The sequence below is a fragment of the Triplophysa dalaica genome, chromosome 11 (assembly GCF_015846415.1).
Source record: "Triplophysa dalaica isolate WHDGS20190420 chromosome 11, ASM1584641v1, whole genome shotgun sequence".
Taxonomy (NCBI): Eukaryota; Metazoa; Chordata; class Actinopteri; order Cypriniformes; family Nemacheilidae; genus Triplophysa; species Triplophysa dalaica.
The window spans coordinates 4,070,285-4,095,682 of record NC_079552.1 but is presented as its reverse complement, the minus strand read 5'-3'; the positions used below and the strand labels follow the sequence as shown (position 1 = coordinate 4,095,682).

Genomic DNA, 25,398 nt, shown 5'->3' with positions numbered 1-25,398 from the left:
TATGTGCAAATATAATTTAAAAAATCAATGCACAATAAACAATAAAGCAGCTGAAATTGAGCAAAAAAGCAATAGCTTCACTGCTTTAGATATTCAAACAGGAATCAGCTCTTTTTAATGCTTTAGTCATTAAAGCAAAGTCCACTAAACTAGGCTAAAGTTTAGTGGAAATCAAATTTAACATCCAACACCGAAAGATAAACAAAACACTAGCTTCCCTAACTTGTGCTGCACATGTAAAAATAAACGGAAAAAGATATAATAGTTTAGTCGGTGCAAATAGAAATTCAAAGTCAAATTATCCACAAAACTCACCGCATTGACATCTTTATTTTTTTCGTATACATGTTTGCAGACTTTTTGGTACAGTTCAGGTCTCAGTTACGCTTCACAATGTCGTACCGCGGCTCCAGGTGGTTTATAAGGAGTCTGAAGACATTGTTCGCAACGACGGACAGCGGTTGCAAATCCATTACCATGAATTCAAAATGCTTTCAGTGATTTTCGCTGCTTTCACACTACCAGATGGAAATTTCTGAATTCTTTCCGCTGTCTCCTCCAAAGTTAGCTGCTTCGTACCGTCTCGTTTTAGTTTCTTCAGCTTATTGAACTCGGCGTGCTTAAATTAGTAGTATTATAATGAACAGCTTTATCACCACCCCTCGGAACATTTACTTCGCATGTATTGCAAACAGCGGTGTAACTTGTTGGCGTAGCTGTTCTAAAATAAATCTAAATGGCAGATATTTTTTGTCGCTCCATGCTGTTCGCTGCTCAATTTCAGCTGTAAGCTATGTTCGCTTGTTCACGTGCACTACGTAAAGAGCACGTTGCTAGCGTATGATGTCACACGCTTCGCAAAGCACAGCCACGAGAGAGTTTAAGCGCCGGTGTCACCAGGAACTTTTACATCGCCTAGCAGAAATTTTATGTAAGCTAGATCGGGTATCGGTGCAATTTTTTCACCGATACCCGATCTAGAATTTTATTCAGTATCGACGCCGATTTCCGATACAAATATCGGATCGGAGCATCCCTAATACATACTGTATACATATTTGAAATACAGTATTAAATTAATTCAGTTATTGCAAACCAGAGTGATATGCACAATTGCAATATTTCAAAATATGCAGCCCTAATTGGCATGTAAACCTTAAATGCACTGTAAGTTGCTCTATTGCTTATCAACAGTAAAAAGCATAAAGTTCATGTTATTAGTCGTTCTAATCAGCTCCAGTATAATTCAACTCTTAAACTTTGCATATTCGCCTTTTTTACTATAATTTTAGGGAGCGCCCATACATTGGAATGAATAGACTAAATGCACTCAGGGCGAGGACGTAACGTTCCGTTAAAATCAATTTTGGGGTCAATTTTCGAAATTAAGATTTATACATCATTTGAAAAAGGCATATATAAATAAGGTTTCCATTGATGTGTGGTTTGTTAGGAAAGGCCAATATGTGGCTGACATACAACATTTTGAAAATCTGATATCTGAGCGTACAAAAATCTGAATATTGAGAAAATCGCCTTTATAGTTGTAAACTATACAACCACTGTAATGACATTGTGGAGGGTATGTACCAAAAAGCTGAAATTTTAAGCTTTACATAGATACCAAACTTGAGTGGATAATTCCTAAAGAGCCGGCCGCAGCGAGCGAAGTGTGCTGCCGTGTTTCCGGACAGTTTTGTTCACGATTTTGCTGCATCCACTCACAAAAATAAAGTTTTGATTTATTAAAGGTATGAAATCAACAAGATATCTTCAGAGAACATGATATTTGCTTAATATCTCATTGATATTGGTAAAGGAAAAAAAAAATGCATTACAATGTATTGTTGGTTATTGCTACAAATATACCTTTGCTATTATGACTGTTTTTTTTGGTCCAGGGTCACATTTCTTCATTTGATTGTAATTAAAAGTAAAAATATTGCAGAATCATGTATTATTATTAGTCATTATGAGAATTAAAGGTTGAACACTCGTCTCCACACTTCTCATGTCTCCTTTAAGATAATGACATGTGTGACCCTGGATCCCAAAACCAGTCTTAACGGGAACATTTTTAGTCATAGAAAAAAATACATTGTATGGGTCAAAATTATTGATTTTTCTTTTATGCCAAAAATCATAAGGATATCAAGTTAAGATCACGTTTCATCAAGATATTTTGTAAATGGATGGCCTGCCACAGTGCCCCTTATTATCAACTTCAAAGGCAATTTTCTCAATATTTTGTTTTTTGCACTCTCAGATTCCTGACTTTTAAACCGTTGTATCTCAGCCAGATATTGTCCTATTCTAAAAACTCATACATCAATAGAAAGCTTAACGTATTTATTCAGCTTTCAGATTATGTAAAAAAATTAACCATAAGACTGGTTTTGTTGTCCAGGGTCACATATTTGGAACGCAATTCATGAAATAGCAGTAATGCTGCGTTCGAGTCATGCTCAAATGATCATTTATGAGATGCACATGAACAAATCTTTCTGTAATTTTTATGTCACAATATTGCTTTTCATTAAGAGTACTTGACAGACGTGTTTAGAAACTTATACAGTCTCGTGGTGAACTCTGGCCCCGCAAGTGGTTTTGGTTTGAATTTGGACGTCGGTTTTAAAGCGGTTGATGTAATCTGGCGCTCAGACTTGTCTTTGACTTCATCAAACGCTGCTCCAATCAGCCCTGAGCTCAGGACTGTTGACACTAGCGAGAAATCAAAGTCCAGCTATGTGGGACGTGCACAAGGCAGCCTCACAGGGAAGATTAATTAGTGTACACAAACGTGTGTGGATGTTTATACACCAGAGTGTGTTCTGAGATGTTAACATATCAGTCAGCTCTTGGTCTCCTTCACTGCCAACCACATGGCCAGACACATGTACACGCACACGCACAGACATATATAATATATATAGTATATACATATACGCATATGAATGCATGTGCTCGTGAACGCAACCATGCAGAATTCGGTTTTATTGTTCTTCTGTACGCATGCACACTTACGCACAGCAACTATTAAAACACAGACATAAAATACGCAATACACACACGCGCGGTCTAAACTGGCCATAAGGAATTAAAAACAGGTGCCTTCATAGTTTGCATTCTTCTTGAACATAACAGTGGTTTGACCTGAGAGGTTTCTAGACTGTTGTGTATCAAGCCCTATCAAACCAGGGACCCGACGTAATTCTGTATTTATAAACACCAGCGCGCACAGGTTTGTGCGATGTGTAGCACAGTCTGCCACAAACCAGAACTATTGAAACCATATTTTCTTCCTTTTCCTGGCACCTACTTTCCGGACCCCTCAGGTTTAAACGGGGATATCCGAAATGCCGGGTTGGAGTCAGCAGGCCCTTGCGCGAATGAAAAATTGCAAGGAAAGTGAGATTAGAAGCCATTCATTACGATTTAACAGGATATTACTTGTTGTTTAATGTTTTAGTCGTTTAGTCCAACAACGATCTGAACCAGGGGTTACAGGGGCCGCTGTTGTAATGGTTTAAAAGTGTACGGCCGCAAAAAAAATGAGCTCTAACTAATGCACGTTGGGACGTGTTGTTTTCGCTTGCTAGAAACGAGCGTTGATGGAGGCTCGGAATGGCATCCGTTCTTTGCAGAAACAGAGCATTTCGCCGGCATCTGTAGTCATTAGTCATAATTAGCCGTGGTTATTTTTCCGCTGCAATTGAACAATTACTTTACTTGAAATTGCTTTAAAGAGAGCTGGGAATTAAAACAGGCCAAACCGTAGCCTTTCACCGACTGGAAGGCGAGCTTTGTTTTCATGGAATGAATAATTTTTGTGCATTTTTCATGTTGCGTTCTCATTCTTTCAACATTGAAATTCAGGTTCTTGGATCATTGTGATGGAAGGTCGCTGCGATATATTCATTATGTTTGTCATTTGTTTTACGTAGAACAAACTCGCATAAAAAATACCCCAATTATCGTACGCGCTGGTTTTAGTAGGTCGTGCTGTAATTTGTCTGGCTTTCCTTGGCTACTGTGCAAACAAACTTCACATTACTAAATGTTCCCCGTAGCCAGAACAGTAGTTTGGCATTTGTAACACAAGTTTTACACAAATGGCGATTTCGCCACGTTGACTTCATCAGTCACTTGGCCTCTCTCGCGTTAAAACCAGATTCATCATTTGCTCTCACGTGTGGGTCTCACAGTGATGTTTTCGTTTGTTTAGGTAAAATATGAGCCGAAATGACTTCCCCGCTGTCCTTTTGATACAACGCGGAAGATTACATCCCATGTAATTAACGTAATTGCGTCCCGTGTAATGGGATTGGTCGAGATGGGCTCGCGTGCAATTACGATTGATTACACGGTGAGGAATGCGAGCAGAATGTACATGTGGCGTATGATTATGAAAACGATCCAGCCGTTCGTTCTTTGCAAATAAATCTGCTTTTACTTTGAATACGTGCAACGTACGGTTTCAAACGTCTAGCGTAGCGTTCAACGCGTGATCAAGTTTACTTTTCTCCCGTCAAACAATGTCCGCCGGCCTTATGGCCGTCGATTTGGAGATATTTACTTGGTAGGGAAGCGCTTTGATCTCTGTTTTGGAATTCGGGTGTACATGTCCCGGTAGTTGCTGTAGGTAATCACGTGTCATAAATGGAAATAAGCTGGCTCAGAAATGAGCCGTAGCGCTCTGGTGCAGTCCAGCTTGTTATGGGAGTCTTATGTCTGTGATCAGATAGCTAGCCTGACAATATCCAGACCTCTCTCTGTTTCCATTACACTGCGAGAGGAGGGATCCAGAAATTTAGCCCCACTCGTTGGGTTCCGCAGTTGTAGAAGTTCACACGGTCTACTCCGAGAGAGATCAAAGACACCAATTTTGTTAATGCATCCATGCATTTATACCCAATGTATTACATTGTCCAGACTGTTGGGTTTTGGGATTAGTATGATATAGGTTTTCTCACTGTGCACCGTAAAAACTTATTTTATCCGGTAACGTAATTTGTTTGATTCAAAATTGAGTTAGTTTAGTCTAAACTTTGCTTTATTGTAGCATCTCGCATATAACTTGACTGGCATGACGAAATGAAATACATTTTAAAGCATCAGGTGGAAAAAGTTGAAGGTTTCTTTTTACTGAGTCGAAGTCCAACAATAATTTAAAATAGGACGTTTTTATAAGGTGTGGTCTTTTTCACTGTCTGATTGAATTTACGTGCGATACGAATGAAATACTGGAGGCAAGCTAATGTGTGAGCAAAACTTGAAGCCTCTCCAAAATCAATAGCATTATTTTCCAATACCTCCAAAGAGTCTTGGCGCATTGTCACAATTTTTTTTATAATTTGACATTGAATTCTGTCTTTGATACGGAGAGTGTGAGACGGGGGAAAACAGAGAGAGCCAAAGAAGGTAAGAGATGAAGAAAAAACGTGAAGGGATCTCTCTGGAAATACTTCTGAGTTCTCTGGTGTTTTTGTCTGTCTGGAGCTCTATAGAGAGGGTTTGGCTCAGGATGCTGCTCGCTCACTAATTGCCTTATTACTGTAGGCCTGGAACATGGAACTGATCAAACTAGCTGCTTTTAGGAAAACTAGCTGTTCCATCACAGGGAATTATTCCTTAGAGGAAAATGCAAACTACTGTTGCACAGAAGTAAGAGTGTGTGAGGACTGCTATACGTTGTAGGATGAGAACGTTGGAGATATGTCTTTACCACTATATAAAAATGCAAACGTAAATGTATAAGGGGAAGACCGGGGCAAGTTGTCACACGGGCTAAATCTTGCATTTTGAATCAAAATGCAAACAAATGTATGACAAATGTATGTTGTGTAGCAGTGGTGTAGTATTTTGGTTGGTTCTTAACCTTTTTTCTTATAGTAAATCTCAGATTGGGGAAGGCTCTAATGGGTGATTTTTTTCCCTCCGACTTTCCCTGGACACCTCCAAAAATGTCCAGATTACAATTTTAATAGTTAAAACGAAATACCTTTTATTTGTATTATATTTATTTGTCAGTTTAATAACAGAAAAAATTGAAAGTTATGATGGAATGAAAGAAATGTTGAGGCTATTTTCATTGATGTTTCCAAAATTATTAATTATGGATAATTATATTCATTTCAATATTTTTTGACGAAAAAAAATTCTTTCCATTTATTTATTTTTTTCGTTACAGATTGAAGGGACAGTTCACCCAAAAATGAAAATTATGTCATCGTTTACTCACTTTCTTGTTGTTTCAAACCTGTATGACTTTCTTTCTATTTTGAAAGGTCTGAAATGACAAGAGGGTGATGACGATGATGTAAACGATTACAGAATTTCCATTTTTGGGTGAACTATCCCTTAAAATTTTCCCGAAAAGTTTCTAATTGACTGTGTAGTGGCAAATTTTCTTTATAAGAACTTATTCCAAAATGTCTGTGTATTCCATGATTCTTTTAACATGTATAAATAGATTAAAAAGAAATCAATAGATTTAAGGTATTTGCCTAAACTGAATTTGATTTCTAAAAATAAACCTGAGAAATATTCTGTACGCCAAAATATGACAACTTGCCCACGTCTCCCCACATACTAGACATGAACTTACCAACCTTGGCACATTCAGCATGGATCCCACACTTTACTTGGTTCAGAGTCTGATGAGTTTCAGGGTTACCTGAGAAATGAAAGCACATCTGGATCTTTTTCCCACTTTGCCCTGACAGCGCAGTCCTGCTTTCCATCCACCTGTCTTTGATATACTGCTCTGTTTTAATCACCTCGCTGTGCTAAAGGCCGCATAACAGACAGAACTCCCACAGCACTCTGCATGGCAAGTTGGTTTAAAAAAAAACTAGTCAGCATGAAGTATGCCATGCTTTCTATATAAAATCTTTTTAAATGTAGTAAACAAGTCCATATAACTGCATTTGTTTGATGTCATTAAAGTACGAGTGATGTAAGATCCGTCCTTGACGTGTTGACTGCTTGTTTAAATTAAATGTGATCTTGACATCATTATTGTTAGATTTTAACAAGCCTTTATTTGGAACGTTTCCTTTCTGCTTTAAAGTGCTGATTTTAAAGATCAGCTTTATAGTTTGTACACAAGTATGAAATGTGTTCGATCTTTTACGAGTCATTGTGTGAATGTTGACGTAGGGTATAGAAAATGGTATGCTTGATATTGGTCACATTGTGATGAAGGCTATAAAAATGCTTATACAATGAACTTAAGTTTTAAGCATCTTTTAGCAGCTTGACTGTTTGTAAAGTTGATCTTGTACTTTTTGATAAATGCACATAAAAGGCAATAAAAAGAAAAAAATCACAATTAAGAAGAAAATGTTCAACCAACAACTTTTGAATTAAGACCCAGTGAGTTATTTTTCAAGTATTGAACGCTAAAAGCGTCCTTTATTTAACCAACATATACAATCAGCAAAAGGGCGGAGATGTTCAGTACTTCCTGAATGATGGGCATCTAAAATCGTTGGAGCTTTCTGTGGCGGCAGATACCATGTGGACCTGCTTATACCTCTTTGTTCTCATGGCTTCTTTAAAAGATATATACAGTTGATGTAAAATTTGGTTTTGTTATGACATTACATTGACATTAAACGCACACATTACTGTGGGTACCAAGTACCCACTTCTTATGAAAGGCTCTTAGCATAGAATGTCGCATTACTGACAAGATTTGACTCCCTCTACATTTGTCTTGGTTTCATCTGCTTCCTTTTAAACACAGGAAATGAAGTCAAAGGGTAGTGAAATATTTGTGTTTATTGTCGCTGCTTTTAACAGATAGGATTTCTAAACATCAGTCAATGTTTTTCCATAAGCCAAATTACAATTATTGTGACAGACCGTCCGGCAGATTTTAAAAACTTTCTTTGACACATTTCTGTTTTTGATATTTAAGTTCTGCGCATCAAAGAATGACATATTTTCCAGGATACACTGCCGGTCAAAAGTTTGTGGACACTTACTCGCTATCTTATTATTCAATTTTTCATTTTTTATTAAATAAAATGTTTTTAGTTTATAATGAAAAAAGTGTATATTTGCACAATTATATTTTAACTAAAAAATCTTCGGATGAAAACCTTTTTAAGACAATAAGAAACATTTCATTCAAGTGACTGGTAGTGTAAGTGTCCTACTTTTAAAATGAATTCACACACTCTATTTGACATTATAATTTGTATTTTCTAAAGATATCGTGTTTCTGTACAAACTTATTTTTATAAAGAAAACACTTGATAAATACAATGTACAATAATTCATAAAAAGCAAAAAAAAATACATTTAAATTATTTTTTTATCCTCATTGATCAAAAACAAATAACTGAAAAAGTAATTGAAACATTATGACATTTATGAAAGTAAAGTGTGAGAACCTTTTTTGTTATTTTGTACACAGTATTTTGTTACAATATTTTAGAGAACTAAACATCTAAGTTACAGCTGTGTCTGGCTTTTTCCCAGCCAGGTCTTTAGACAAACTGTACAACTTTGCCGACTGTGCCGGACTTCATCTGATCTTCGGCCTGAATGCTCTGCACAGGAATCCGGACAACTCGTGGAACTCCTCCAGTGCTCTGAACCTCCTCAAATACAGCGCCGGCAAAAAGTACAACATCTCCTGGGAGCTCGGCAACGGTGAGTGCTTTCACGTGTAGTCTGCATTGACCGTATCATAAATCTTCCATACATCCATGATGGACAGAATAATCAAATTACAATATTTGAGGAATCAGCTTTAAAGGTAAAATAATTGATTTATAATTATAATAAATACATTAAAATCACAAATGACACCCTTTCTCAAATCTCTGACAACATTCTAGGCTAAATTCACTATGATACATGCGTTTTGTTCATGGTTCAGTTGGGACAATGCCTGCGGGCAGGACAAGGGCAGATTCTCAGCATGTCCGTTCAACAGCCTGTGATTGTATTTCAGGACGTCTCTTTACCAGAACACGAATGCGTCTGTAAAAATGCATGTCCAATGGGATAGGATTAAAATCACAGAGAAGCTCGGGTAATTATTACATTACCCCACCTTCTCATATAAAACGAATCCCGTTTGAATAGGGCTTATTTGCAGAGACGTCTTCACAAAGGAGAATCCAAAAGGACACCTGGTGACGTTGTAATCTACTCTGAGCACTCATTCATCTATTGTCCTGGACCAGACATGCTGCAAATTGCCCCATTCATGGTGCTCTTGTATCGAATGACCCTCTATAAACATTAAAACAGCACAGAGTGTATTAAACAACATTCACTTATTATCTAATGTGCTGTGGAGTCTTTTCAACAAGTCAGGCGGAAAATTCTTTGTTGATAGCCGATGTGACTTTAAAGGAATACACCACCCAAAAATTTAAATTCTCTCATGTATTTCTCCCCGCCAAGTTGTTTCAAACCTGTATAAATGTCATTTCTTCTGTTGAACACAAAGAAAGATATCTGGAAAAATGTTAGGAATTGACATTTCTGCTACATCAATGTATGTAAATGAGAAATGAGATGCCGCGGGACTGTTTGCTTTCCTAAATTATATAAAAACATGTGTGCAATATAACTTATTATACACATTTGGAACAACTTGAGGGTGAGTAAATGATGACAGTATTTTAAAGGGATACTCCACCCACAAATAAAAATGTTGTCATCATTTACTCACCCTCAAGTTGTTCCAAATGTGTATAACTAAAACCCCCCCAAAACATTACACCAATCTATATTGCTGTAATTGTATAAAATAGGTTAACATGAGTTACATTACAAAATGTTGTACATTTATACTGTATAATTTTAGATTTAATGACAATTTGTTTTATTAACACTAAAAGATGATATTTTAATAAGTAATCATTCTGTTTTATATTAATATATCTGTAATCCACCTGTCATTCCATCACATTACGGCACTTTTTAGCGCTCACTGGTAATGTTCTGGCCAGCTCAATGTGTCTGTGTCGATCTCATACACTTAGACAGAGTGTAGTGTTTATAAAGCTCACCATTATAATGCTGTGATGTCCTCACTTTGATTTCAAGTGTGAGCCTCTTTAAGTTTGGCCTTGTTTAAATAGTTTACAAAGTGCTGGCTAAATGTTTTACTAGAGTGCTGATAAAAGAATAGTCCTCCCCAAACTAAAATTCCGTTATTTAACTTCATTTCAAACATGTGCGTAAGTTGCCATTCTTTCATTGAACTTGCTTTCTCATAGAGAAGCTTATAGATTTTGGATGTTTATTACCAATTTCCACCCGAGGTAGTTCGGATAAAGCGGTAGAAAATGGATGGATGGATTACCAATTTCCAGTGACATATCTTTGTACCATAATGAATGTATCAGTTTAAAATGGTGGCGTTTTTAATTATGGGTGAACTTTGCTATTAAATGAATACTTACATAAAGGAATAGTTCACCCTCAAGTTGTTCCAAATCTGTGTACATTTCTTTGTTCTGATGAAGAATGCTTGTAACCAAACAGTTCTCGGCCACCATTGACTTTTCATTGTAATTTTTCCTACTATGGTAGTAAATTGTGGCCAAGAACTGTTTGGTTAAAAGCATTCTTCCGGATATCTTTCTCTGGGCTCATCAAAACAAGGAAATGTATACAGATTTGGAACAACTCGAGAGTTAGTAAATAAAGACAGAATTTTAGTTTTTGGGTGTACTGTACCTTTTCTTTCTAGATCTCACCTCTTGAGTTATTTTCTGTTTTCTTTCACAGAGCCAAACAGTTATCGCACATTGGCAGCTCGATCGGTCAACAGCTCTCGACTAGCGCAGGATTACACGCTTCTAAAATCGTTGCTCCAGTCTGTGCGTTATTACAGTCGAGCTAACCTCTACGGACCCAACATCGGCCGTCCGCGCAAAAACGCAATCCTTTTGCTAGATGGGTGAGTAACTCTCTTATACAGCGTGTGTAGATATAAAGCTACAAACTTCCCTGTGACATAGTCGCTTGGATTCTAAAACTTCATGCTGGGTACCTACGTCCGCATTAAAATGTCATTAATCCACAGTGTACTTGTGTTACATTCAGTCTGATCAGATTTTTTTATGATAGCTCTTCTCACGGTTTTACATCACCGCAAGCAGCTTTACAGAAAAAACATATATGGATTAACATGAGAAAGAAATGATATAAAATCAGTAAAAATAAAAAATACATGTTATTATTACAAAATTTTCATAAGATCTGCATTAGCATTCATAACTGTGAAAACCTTTGGACGTATTACTTGTCACTGAAAACATGTGATCAGAAGGTCTTTTATGATGTGTGCCTTGTGGCTTCTCGCCATACATGGCCTGTTATAGCTCTCTTAAGCGCTTTGTTTAAGAAAGTGTGGAAGCGTCCGTCTGCCCGAGGAGCTCGTAGCTGAGGCATGTTTATGCTGCTCCATGTGGGCTGTTAGTCCAGGGTCTGTAGCGCCATTGAAAAGCACTGTCAGATAAATAAAGTGTCATCCTGTTAATGACGTGAGCGAACAATGTTCCACCTGCACGCTGCTTGTTCCTCCCACTCACTCCTTCAACACCACAGATGAAAAAGAACGTTTATATCTGCCGCTTTCTGAAGTTTCGGAAACATCAAAGGAATGCTGCTTTTGCTGATGATGTCACTGATGGAATTCTGAGGGACTCCTAAGGAATCTATAGATTATGAGTCTTTTGTTTCCATGATTCCGTTCTTTGAATACTTTTGATTATGTTTTAGATTTAAGATGCTCTCATTATGTTGATATCGTTTGTCTTTCCAAACATACAAAAAAGAGATAATACAAAAATGATGTACAAATAGTTCTGAACACAAATGAGATTATTTGGTTCGATTGAACATTGACAAAATGTTAATGCTCCACTATTTGTAAGGCGCTTTGGAAAATCACTTGGTAATTGAGCAAATGTATAAAAAATTGGTTCTAGTAGTTTCTTGATCGTTTGATTTCTAAAGCCACTCACAAAAATGAATAGCAATTTTTTTTTAAATTGTGAGCCATGTACTGTATCAAATTTGGGGCTTTATGCTTATGTGACCATCACAATACCCTCCTATGCTTTTGATCACATATACAGCCACGGTAGAAAAATAAGAGACCATTTTCATTTAATCAGCATTTCTAGATGTATTGTGGCCGTTCCAGTCCAGTGTCTGTTGAATCTCAACAAAATCAAACCTCAGAAGTGACATAAAGTCATCCAACAGCAATGTGAAAGACTGACAGCATGACAAGACCCATGAAAACTGTGACTTAAACTTAAGACTTCACAGACTTAAGCGAAAATAATTTTGCAGTTTTTAAAAGTTTGCTAAAATCACAAATGTGATGAATAATATTTATCATTCTTAGTGTTTTTGTTCTGTTTATCAAACCGTCTAATGCAGTAATGGGTTTTGTGAGTGGTTGCTAATTGTTTGTAGATCTAATGTGACAGAGCCAGACATAAATCTGTCAATGCTTGACCACAGCGCCCTTATTCTGGCAACCGACGGCTCACAGCAGCCCAGGTTGAACACACATGCTGGTATTCCTATCATGACAAGGACCTTGCAGTGACATCTGCTATTTTCATATTGAGCTTTTGTTATATTGGCATTGGTTCCTCTGCTCTGTATGATTTGCACTCTGCACTTTAAGCTTTTTTTCCCCTCTCTCCGAAGACCTTTTCCCGACGGAGCTTTGAGGAGTCAAAACTTTGGCTGGAAAATAATGATGCTTGGTATTACAACCACAAGTGCTTAGTCGAAGGTCTTCTTTGGAAAGAGACGCCACCCCTTGCTGCTACTAGTCTCGGTTCAGATGGAAATGATAAATGCAGTTTGTGTTCAGTGGAGGACAGGAGAGGAGAGGGGAATTATGGGACAGCTTGGAGTTTGGGAGAAAAAGGGGGAGACAGTATTTTATGCTGAATGTTTGTTTGTTAATACAGGGAAAATATGTATCAATTTTAACTAAAACAGACACCATGTGGTGTAGAGCTCGGTGCCCTTTGTGCGTGCTAGACAGGATCATTTGTTTTTCCAATACAATGTTGTACATTGACATTTTTAATAATACAAATTTTCTATTCTTTTCAGGTTTATGAAAAACGGTGGTCCTGTAGTTGATGCAGTAACCTGGCAACAGTAGGTATTTTACCTTTTTAAATTATAACTTTTTTATTTTTCCACGTTGTGTATTGAGATTTAAGTCAACACATTTATTTTGAATAAATGAGAGGTGTTGAAAAAGTAATTGAAATTTGAAAGTTGTTCCAGAGGCAGGGCAAATAAATTGTATCACTTTTTTTAAGATTATCCAGACTGTTCATGAGTGAAAATTATATTGGCATTCTAGACACCTACATTGGCCTCCGAATGACTTCAGAGTTTATGAGTACACCAGTCTAAGATCTTCAGGAATCAGACCTTCGGTCTGCCTGTCTGCGCTGTTGTTTATCAAATGTAGAGTCTGCTTCACCCCACCTTAATGTCTAACACCTGCGAGGTGGGATAATGTGCTTGAAGGTAAATTTACTCTCCCAAATAACACATCGAGGCCTTTCATTTGAGCTCATTTTCCTAATCTTGTTAAAGCACCATTACTGAGACGGGTTGTAAAAGATTGTTTCACAATTATCAATTCGTACATTCCATCAACAAAGAAGCTTTAACATCTATATCTATTTGCTCTGTTTGTCTGTTTTTCATTGTAAAAAGTTTAGTGTTTTGACTGTTATGAATGGCTGTGTCCATAAACTGCATTCACACTGTTTCCTGCTTTTTTTAAATGCATAAGTTTACTATATTGTAGGTGTATTTGTGCATTGCATTGTGTGATGTAGTGCAGTTTTCTGTGCAGTTTACAGTGTTGTTTACAGTTCTTTGACTACATGCATAGTACCGTATGAGTCATATGGCTACTGTGCTATCCTAAACATAATGTAGCCTAAGAATTTTAATAAGTGAGATCAGTTACACTCACCTGTGACGGATCAATAAAGAGTCTTTCAGAGGATTAGAGCAGCTGTCTTCCTGAGGCCACAGGGCAATCATCTGTTGTGTAATGATCTTTAAACTACCACTTCTCCCAAAAGCCTCAAACCTATTAACTTCTTATAGAAGTAAGGAGTATTTGCTTTCTCTTTTGAAAAGCTATTGTGCTTTTGTGTCTTTACATCACAGGGTCAAATGGGTTTGATTAGAAATTGTTTTTATTATTTGATTGACATGTTCCCTAGCCCCACCCTGACTATATCCAGGTGTCTTCATTAGTTCTAGAGTTCTGTGAGAGTGCCATTCACAGTGTTGGATATTTCCATTTGATAACATCCTCTGCATGTCTGACTTCTTACCATAGAGGTTGTCAAGTGCCCAGTGTTGTGTTTTGCCACTTGTTTTGCAGGTGTACAATTATACAAAGCATCAATTGACACAAAACATCAGTTATTGGCTTGTTTTATTAGAGGTTCAAAATAAAAGTCTTTATTTTATTTTGAAAATAAAGGTTTTATATATCTAGAAGATCTTTTATGTATTATTTATTATTTTCATTCTTAATTATTTAAATACATTATTTAAAGTCCCAGTGAAATAAAAAAATACAATTCTTATTTTTTTCATGAAATATTGCAGCATTTACAGTAAATAGGTTATCAATGTGGGTCGTTTTCTTTTTTAAATTCACGTACCCTCATAATCTAGCACTTCCGCCCTGAAATGATGATCCATCTCAAATGATGTAAATTAGACAGTCGGGAATGCGTCAGAATACAGAAGTAAAACCTTTCGCAACTTCCGGTTCACGGGGACTTTAACACTTTAATTTGGTTCTTCCTGATTTGACACATTACAAGAGGCATTGAGGTCATCTAAAACATCAGGTCAATCACTTTAAGGGAAGAAACATCATTTTCTAGAGAAACAGTGTAATTCTGAAAAGTTTCTTATTTTTTTGTAAGTTTTTTCCAACACAGCTCTTCCTGGTGGTGGACCTTGATTTGGACATTGCATTGAATGCAGTATTTCAGATAGCATTTGGCTGTAAACGTGGACAGCTGGCTTCATCTATAGCTGATGGTTGGCTTTTGAGGTGTCAGCTGGAGGTGAAGCAACAAGTCTTGAGATGAGATTCTGCTGTGCGCTTTGCTCCAGTCGCAACCGAGCAATCACTGCCGTCTGCTGGAGACGAACAGGGCAGCGAGTTGCAGGTCAGCAGGAGGACTTCCTGTGTGATATCATGAGAAATCGCAGATGCTGTGTTTAGAGAGTTCCAGCGAAAATATGCAAGGCTATTTATTTTCCCATTCCTCTTCTAAGTTCTTTGTCAGCCGAGGGGTCGCTTCATAGCGTCTCATTTCAGATTCGCTCAGTGAGCAATGTGGCATACGAATTCATACGCAAAAATAAAAAACAACCTCATTAACGCATAGGCGCTTTCTTTTATCTCCCAGCACAGTGTTGGCTGGATGTGCTTCCAATGACTTTAATTAGTTCCACGTTGAGTTGCTTTGAATTATTTCAGTAATGAGAAACTCCAAGTGTTTTATCAAGTGCCTGCAATAGCTGCGGCCATTAAAAGTTATAAGGACATAAACAGGTTTGCATTTCTCTCTCAATTAGGCAGCCCCCCTGCGTCTTCACGGAGAAGGTGGCATTAGTAGACTCATTAATGAAGAGGTCAACCCTAATTAAAGGAAACGGAAGTAGGAAAGGGTGTCGGAGAGGAGAACTGAGAAAAATACACCACCCACTCAGTCAAACTCGATCCATATGCTCTCACACGTCCTGACATGTAATTATCATTTTACAGCAAAAGAGGAATCCAGGAATAATATCCCTCACGACCTCTGTTAAAAGTCTCTTGTGGCGTTTACATTAGTTAGACTGTGGAATAATCCCTTTAAAGCTCTTTTCTTTGCTTAACGTTATGCTTCTCGTTTGTTAATCTGAAATGGTACCAACAATGGCCTCTTTTAACATTGCATGAAGTAAAAAGGGATAATTCATTTGAAAATCTGTCATTATTTAATCATCCTTGTGTTGTTTATTTCTTCCGAAAAATGTTACGCTCCCAAAAAAAAAGGTTCTCAATTGGGTCTTTGTCAGGCTGTGTGGTCAAAGAACCTTTGACATTCACAGAATCTTTTTCTTTTGTTTGCAAAAACTTTAGTGGAAAAGGTAAAAAACATTTGTTTCCTTTTCAATTCAATTTTATTGTATTGGTTTTTTGATAGATTGGGAGAGGGTTATTAGTTGGGATTTAGTGATTTTATATTTGTGTAAAACTTTACAGCAAGGTGGCATTTGTGAACATTAGTAAATGCATTGACTTGACATGAACTAACAATGAACAATTTAGTTTTTCACCATTTATTAATCTTTGTTAGTTCATTGTGCATTAACAGATACAACTTTGATTTATAAAATGCACATTGGAATTTACATGAAGATGAATAAACACGGAAGTATTGTTCGTGTTCACAAATATTTTAACAAATACAACCTTATTGTAAAGTGTTACTATTTCTTTTAAAAACCGTTACAGCTATTTGAAGAACCCTTCCAGGCATCTTTATTTTTGAGAAGTGCATTGACAGCCACCATCCTCATTCACTACTAAAATGATGTGAATTTTCATCTGGGTGAAATATCCCATTAATATTGCACGTTACACTATAATAAACACGTCAGTTTGAATAGAATACAGTGACAGTATGACTAACAGATTCAAAGTGATTGGTACAAATAGACGATTTGAATGTCTATTTGTCTGTTGCTATACTAGAACTTTTCTCTGGTTATTAGCCGATACTTGACATAAAACTAAAGATTTATACAAAAATTCTGTATGTCATGATTGTGTTTCATACATCAGATTTGGTCATTTTGAGAGTAACTGTCTCTGGTTTTAAGAAAATAGCATAAATGTGAACTCTTTAAATCTGAACACAGAATTGTTCAATGTCTCTGGCAGTTCATCAATGTCTTTTAGATTCGATGTTATCTACTGTATTTGCTTGTGTCTGTGGACCAATGCCAGAGATTTCAATATGAACTCGAGCATTTCTCATCAATTTTTTTCCAAGACCAGATTGTATGAGCTATTTTATAGTTTCATGGCTTTGTGCTCTAACTTTGTGTAAACAATTGAATTGAGACATAACTGAGATTTGAAGTCTCCTGAGCTTTAACAGAGTAACCTCTGAGCAATAACATTGTCCTCTGATTGATTCTTTATGTCTTTCATTAGGAGGCCCTTTTTTCTCAGTTCTGCAGGAGACCATGAAACAGATGTATGCCGAACGTCTATTTTTCTTCCGCTCCTTCCATCTTTCCCCCTCTCTTCCAGAGATCCCTTTCTATATTCAGAAGTCAGTTTGTTGAGCAGTCGTGCCACAAACCTGAGCTAAAACACCCACAAATGGAGATGCATTCACTATATCTAACTGCTGGGAGCTGGAGAGTTCCTCGCTGGTGTTGGAGATCCAAGGATAATGAAGATTTGTTGCCTCGACAGTTTTGTAGCTTTAACCCCAGAGAGACTATAAATTGTGAGGGTCAGTACCGTAGAGAACCACCATTCCTTCATATACGTCAAGGTCTTTAGATGTATTACTTAACAATGGTGTGGTTCACTGAGGCCCTTCTTCTTTCCACTTTCCACACCCTCCTCCAGATGGCCGGTCCACCGCTACTTCATCCCGACCCCTTTTTTCACTCACAGCACCGTCTCTTGGACCCAAAAGAACCCTGCGTCATTTCACCACTGTCTTCTTTGACATCTTAATATGATTCACAGACTCGATCTGTTAGTTATTTTGTTTGTAAACCTGCAGACTGACCTTTAATGTCTTTCATTCATATTTTGAACTCCGTTCACTGAAGTGGGCAGTGAAAATATGGATTGTGTTATTTTATGTTGTACTGGTAACATCAAGATTGATGTTTTTTGGCTTTTTGGCCATTGTTTTTATTTGATGTTTGTCCAGTCTCAGGCCTTGTTTCAGGCAAAATTATTTAGTTGCTGACATGTAAATTATTGTCGGATGGAATTGTAGTAATCAGTTGTTGATTTGCTGTATCTGGGTCGGTGCGGCTTCAATAAGTCGTCTACTGGGGAAACATTCTGTTATTGAACTCCTCGGTTCATTTTGTACATAAGACACTTACATGTTACAGACATGCTTGAACCGAATTTGTCAAGTATGAAATGTTCCTAGAAACGAGTGAAAGAAATGTTCAAACAAACATTGTTTGTTTTCTCAGTAACAATGTTTCGAACTGCGACCAATGGCACCCCCCCATTTCGTAGCACTACTTTGGCTAACAGTACTAAGATGTTGTCAAGTTTTCGCTTCTTTGCCAAAGGAGATAACATATTTATCAAAAGCGCTCTGCAGAGCAGTTTGTCCTTTTAGGGCTACTGTAGAAACAACATGGCCAATTCCATGTAAGGGGACCCGTGGTGCATGTAGATAGAAATAGCTCAATCTAAGCTAATAAAATCATAATGCTTCATTATGTAAGCACTTTATTCTAGACATGGTTATGTATATTATATTGCATTTTTGTCAATAGATCCTCCAACAAATTACTAATTGGACCTTTAACTTTATTCTACTGCGAAATGTTTACACATATCAAAAAGGTATGTTTACTCAACCAATCTGACAGCTTTATTATTGTTTATATCATATACTATGGATCTCATAGTTCTTACAACGCTGTTTTAATATCTTTGCAGTTACTACATTGACAGACGTGTGACCAAAGTGGAAGACTTTATGAAGACAAGACTTCTGGACACTTTGTCCGAGCAGATAACCAAAGTAATGAAGGTAAGATTTTAATTGTCTTTATAGTGAATCAGACATTTGTTTTTGAACGTGCAAGGCAGAAATGTGCCAATATGTGTTGGGTTTGTTGTTGTAGATGCATGTCCCTCTAGTGCTCATTAACTCGGTTTATCTCGGGGGTCTTGGCTTTGTCCTCGGCTGCACCACCCAAACAAGCCTGTCTGATAGGTGGGCTGCCGTTAAGGGAGGGCAGGTCAGGGTGCAGTAAAGGAGTAAAAAACGTCTTTGGGTTTGACTGGGTTTACGATTTACATGTTCGCTGCGATGCCTCGCCTGGTCTGGGAACAGTCCCCTAATAAGCAACGCCAGGTTTCACAACGTTTAAAACATTTCTCTAGAGGCCTAATCTATAAATACACAGCTCTCCTGTTTTATGTATCTCAGACTCACACATCTGGTTGAGAGTTCCCCAGAAAGCAACCGAGAGGGGATACTGGCCTTCCTCACAAATATCAAACAAAAAACGTTTGGTTTTGCTCCCTCCCAACCGTTGGGACAGTTAGAACCAATTACGCGGTGTGTTGTCCCCCGACCTTCTATAGGACAAGTGCCAGATCTGGTTTTGATAGCGCTTGTTTGAAAGCTTCTTCCACTCCCTTCTTTGGCACTTCAGATTGCTACGCATTCAAATGCCCCCCTCTCTTCTGCAGGTGTTTTTTGTTGGTCCGGCAGTGGTTGTGACAGTTTGCCAATCCGTCCCAAAATGATTTCTGCTTCCTTGTTGGTTTCGCTGGCAGTCCATCATGTCCTGAAAGTTCACAATGAGTCAGAATCCGAACCAATGTCAACATGAGAGAGAAGAGCTCTTCTCTGGTTTATTATGAAATATGCGTAATATACCCAACATGTGTTCTATTATTACCAGACTCAGACCCTGCAGCTAAGCGGCAATGAGCTATGCATCTTGCTTCTGAGTTGGGATCTCGTATCTACTTACATGCTTTTAGACGGCATGCCCACAGAACGTTCACGGACCGATTGATTCATATTGAGCACAGAAATGTCAAGAAATGTTCAAATCTTGAAATTATTATGTTCCGGTGGTTTATATGATGGAGTGAAGATAAAGATTTGATTTTAATTTAAGTGGTGATTTTGTGGTTAGAATAAACTGCCATGTGAATCGGTTTCCAAACTCTGACTATACCTGCACAACACCCTATTACTTTATTTCTTAAGGTCTGTGTCGTTTGATTAGATTAGATTTTTCTCTCTTTTTTTCTTTTGTAGATTGTCCAAACTCATGCTCCTGAGAAACGGGTGTGGTTAGGTGGAGTCGGCCCGGCTTGGGCAGGAGGCACCAATAACTTGTCAGACACTTTTGCTGCAGGTTTTCTGTAAGTAAAGTTTCTTCAAGTTCTCAAGAGCTGTTCTAGATCTGTAATTTATTTTAATATTTGAAAGTAATACTGTATATGTGTTAGGATAGGGGTGCGACAATATATGGTATTGTCAAGAACCGTGATATTAAAAATCATGATCGATTATCATGGTTAGGTTTGGGAATCGTTTGAAATTGATCGATTCCGCTTCTGTTTATCGAAGCCGATTCGAAGCGAAACCCAGTTTCGATTCCACAGTTGAAGTAAAAAATTTGGTATCAACCTGTATGGTCATTTAGCCTGTTTATAGACTTGTTTGCAAACAATATACATATTTATGAGCACCGTTTTTTGTATATATATATATATACTCCTAGAACCATGATTTTTTTAGATTTTTAGCAATATGTTTTACCATAGCTGAACTACATCATGGTTCAACTGCAGTAACTATAATGAATCTATGGGTAATTTGTGGTTCCTTTACTTTTTAATGCAAATACTATAGTTTAACTTGCTTACTATGGTAAAAATATTGTTAATTTTCATAAGGGCTTTTATTAAGATACACGTATGACAATATCGTTGCTGTCCTTCCGAAACCTCAGGTGTGCAAATTCGCTGCTTCCCAGGAAATTGAAAAAAACACTGTTCTCTTTAAATAAAAACAGTGTTATTAATACTTTTTATTGGTAAGATATTTGCAAAATCCAGTGAAAAACTTAAAGGTTAACCAAAAATGATTTGTGGCTAAAAATCAAAGTTACGAAAATAGGAGATACGAGGTTTCGGAAGGACAGCAGCAATATTGTAAATGTGCCAGTTTAAAGTTTTGCCTTATAAGCCACAATGGTTACAAACTTTCTAAACCCTAAACTTGAATTTTGAGTGTGATACGTTTCCCGAAAAAGTAGAAAATATCAAAATTAAAGATTTGTAAATTTAACATTTCTTAATATAGATATCATTATAATTTTGCAGCTTTGAATTATTTAGGAAACGATAACCGTGAATTGAAAATTTGATATCATGAGAGCACTTATATATATGGTCATATTATGTAATTTATACTACACATGATTTATGATACTTTAATCAATGGATATTCTTTTGGCAAACACATGTTATGGTATGTTCATCTTTAAAGTGTTTACTAAAACATGTTTTTGTGCTTTGGATGACTTTTGTTTTGAATTTTAGAAATTTGTGCGAAACACAAAGATTATATTCATAATACAATCAGTTGTCACCTCATTTATGGTAACACTTTCCTTGAATCATTTATGTATAATGCATGTTTTAAAGCATTGTAATGGACATTTGAATGCATTGTAATGTCTTATAAATAATTGTTATTACATTTAATAAATTTGAACACTTAGTAATTCATTGTAACACTACACATTTTAAATTGGTTGTAATTCTTTACAACTACACATAATGCATTACAACACATATTATTAAATTTGTAATGCATTTTACCCTTAAATAACTCTTTATAATGCAAAGTGTTCCCAATATTATTGACTGTAAATATGATTGATTTGTTGGTTCTACCATATGTTGTAATAATGTTGATTTTTGGTTCAGGTGGCTCAACACTCTAGGTATCGCTGCGGCTCATGGGATTGATGTTGTGCTTCGCCATTCCTTATTCGATTACGGATACAATCACCTGGTGGACCAGCATTTCAACCCTTTACCCGTAAGTGCATTAAAACACACAAACTGAGTTATTAACACCTCTGATGTGTAGGTTGCTGTCTGATTTGGTATAATTGTTACGTTTTACTCTGGGCCAATTACAGTAAATGCTAGTTGATCCAGTTTGCTTTTTTGTAGTATGCAAATCCCGGCTTGTCGGTGGTAATGTCAGAAAGGGATATTTTACAACGTCTGACCGAGTCTTTGTTGAACGCTCTCTTCGCCGCATGTGGCAATTACGAGATGGTTTTGGCGATCGGGTTACAGTCCGTCTTGGGTGTGTCTTGAAGGGCATTTACTCGTGATCGTATAGCTATCTGAACAGTAAAAGTGCACAAAGTTTAAATACCCCCTTAAACAGTCAAAGCTGTTTAACAGTCAGACATAACTAGCTGATGCAGGTCAGATGCCACATGCACTAAAGGTTAGGCAAATTAACACCATACGCAGTGATCTGTGTGGTATGCTTGTTATTTTATTGTGAAACCCGCTAGGTTCTTAACCATAAGACTTTTACGTGAAAATGACGGGGACATCAAATTGTTTTGCTGTGTTCTTTACACCATGTGGTGTTATTCCCAGACATTCAAGTAATTCCTCAATTGAGGCATCTTTGAACATTTTCCAGATTAAATAAAAATTAAGTTAAAAAAATTGCTTGGATATGAAAAATTGCACAAGACTATATGCATCACTGTAATTGTATAGTGTGGTAAGTATGGGTTCTGGAGCACACGATTATAGACGTAGCCAGATCAGCCCAGTCACCTTACAGCTTTTCCCGTGGGACCTATTAGCCAAGATGAAAGGTAGTTAGTGGTGTTGAATGCTGGGCAGCTGAGGCGAACCGCACTGAAATTCAAGCCCGAGACAGTGTCACCTGTCTGCCAGCCTCTCTACATGTGTGCCCTACTGTGTGGAACAGTCAGATGCTGACAGCGCTGCAACCTGAGACAAGGGCACTCCACAGGTAGCCCCACCCTCCAGACCACTGCCAACTTTATCCTGAATTATGTAGACCTCTTTCTTTCACGGTGTTCAGAGGTCAGCACCCTGGAGACAGAGCAGAAGACTTCAATTAAATTTCAATTTGATTTCAGAGGCTAATGCCATGACTGTGAGATACCTTCATGTTCTGAGACTTTTAATAGCTTGGAGAACATCTGTGTCATTTGTCAGGTTAAAATTTCATAACATGATTTTTAATCTAATGATTAAATGAGCTTTTCACACTGTGCTTAAAGGAACTCAAGTTGTTCCAAATCTCTATACAATTCTTTGTTCTTCTGATGAACACAGAGAGAGATATTTGGAAGAATGACTGTAACCAAACAGTTCTGGGCCACAGTCTGATTTTTTTTAATTAATTTCTTTGTTCCGAACACAAAGGAAGATATTTGGAAGAATGTAGGAAAGCAAACAGTTCTGGGGCACTTTTAACTACCATTGTCATTTTTCCTACTAGGGTAGTCATATGAGCATTCTTCCAAGTATTTTCTCTGTGTTAATCACAGCAACTAAATTTATACAGATTTGAAACGACTCGAGGGTGAGTAAATTGTATTCTTGTATTCCTAAAAATAATTCATTATTATAAAGTGTTCACTCTGTTCACCATCCTTTACACCAAAGCTCGATTCAGGTTCAACCCTGCATTCAGATTCTGCACGCGATATTCACTGGCTCCAGATGCTGATAGACATGTTACCTGTTCGTGCACCTTTTTTCTTTTACAGCCCACCAGGATAACACGTGCATAGTACAGAACATCCAAACGATCAGTGCCAGACACCGGGCAAAAGATTATGATTTGCGCAAAACATAAAATACATTTTAAAACTATTTGTTTTTAGTCAAACACTAAAGTATAATTCTACATAATTATTATACTTGATTCAAGCATGATTCATACTTGGACGTATACGAGCCTGTTTTTTATGTTTCACTAGGAACCACAGAATAAACACCTTTACATAAACTGATTTTTTGTCAAGTGGTCCTTGCAAATTGCGAAACACTCTTTTTTCCTGCTTTTCTTTCAATATCTCTTGTTATTTGAAGGACCAATCGCCCCCTGCTGGGATCACAATGCTTTTAACATAGCTGGATGTCTGTGAAAACTGCCAGATATCCCACTGCGAGAATTCACAACAGCCGCAACCTGACGGGTTCCTTGAAAATTTACGGTCCAACCTTTTCTCTTTAACCCCGTGTCCACCGAGTCCTAGTTTCTTTTCTTTAACACCTTTGCTTCTTGTTCTTGTTTTTATCCTGCTCTCCGAGATATTAAGATATTAATTGAATCTATCCATATATAGTAACTTTCATTCAGTTCCTTTTAATATGTATTCTCCATAAACAAAGGATACATTTTCTCGAAATTGGATACGTAATTTGCGGTTTTGGCCTTATTTTAGACCCAGGGGCCCCGATGACCCTAGCGATATCTCAGTCCCAGAATATTGTCATGATGTGCATACAGGCGGGCACATGTACCTGAGGCTCTTCAGAGAGTTTTGCACTTATGTGTTTTTTTATCTATTTAATTTGTGTACATTTTTTGTTCGTTTGTTTAGTCCCTGTGGTTAGTGATGGAGAATTTACACATTCTAACTTAAATTGAATATTAAAATCATAGGTTCTTATAGGTGGTGTGTTGCGTTTTTGGCATATCCTGTTTGTATTTGGTCCAGTGGCTGCTCATACAACATCTTGTGGCTGCTCAAGAACGTGGTTTTATACGAGTTTATTTATTGTTCAAGACTTTTGTCTTTGGAGTAACTCATCTCTCAGACTATGAATTTCTTTGGGTCTTCACCACTTATTGGAATGATTGAGTACGATTTTACTGTAGTGCACCTGCATTCAGGATACACTTCATTCTGAGTATGATCATGCGCACCAATCTGTTATTTATGTTGTAGCACTGTAATTGAAGAATATGAAGCCTTTGTTCAAAATTGTTGCAGTGATTTTTGAGACGGCTAAAAATGATTAAATTATTTTGCCCAAAAAGGGAATTGTGTTCAATGTACTGCGTTGTACAGTTCTATTGATGTGTTTTAGATTATTGATTGATGATTTGGTGCATCTTATAACATTTACCAGTTTGAATTTTTTTATGATATTCAATTTTGATTTTCAGTGACCACTACAGTTTAAAGGGATAGTTTACCCAAAAAATATTTTATGATTTAGGCTACTTTCTCTCATTTTCATTCCAATGTCTGACGTTCTTCTCCAGAACACAAAAGAAGATATTTTGAAGAAAGTTGGTAACCAAATAACACTGGCCACCATTGACTTCCATTGTATGGAAGACGTTTCTCAAAATATCTTCTTTTTTGTTATACAGAAGAAAGTCACACAGGTCTTGAACAATGTGCTGTGAATAATTGTTGACATAATGTATTTATATGTTTATCCCTATAAGCCTGGGTTCTTACACCCTTTACTGTAACATCAGTTTATTATATTCTGTGCAAATGCTCCCC

The 25,398-nt window shown here is 37.1% G+C and overlaps 1 protein-coding gene across 2 annotated transcripts in view; it reads left to right on the top strand.

Annotated features, from left to right (window-relative positions):
- hpse2 (heparanase 2) overlaps positions 1–25,398 on the top strand; it is a 54,910-nt gene that overhangs the window by 15,767 nt on the left and 13,745 nt on the right. For both annotated transcript variants that reach the window (XM_056760582.1, XM_056760583.1), the window contains exons 4-9: positions 8,491–8,664; positions 10,762–10,933; positions 13,120–13,167; positions 18,767–18,860; positions 20,109–20,215; positions 21,791–21,905. In XM_056760582.1, coding sequence (XP_056616560.1) covers positions 8,491–8,664; positions 10,762–10,933; positions 13,120–13,167; positions 18,767–18,860; positions 20,109–20,215; positions 21,791–21,905 — 710 coding nt within the window. The remainder of the gene's footprint in view (positions 1–8,490; positions 8,665–10,761; positions 10,934–13,119; positions 13,168–18,766; positions 18,861–20,108; positions 20,216–21,790; positions 21,906–25,398) is intronic.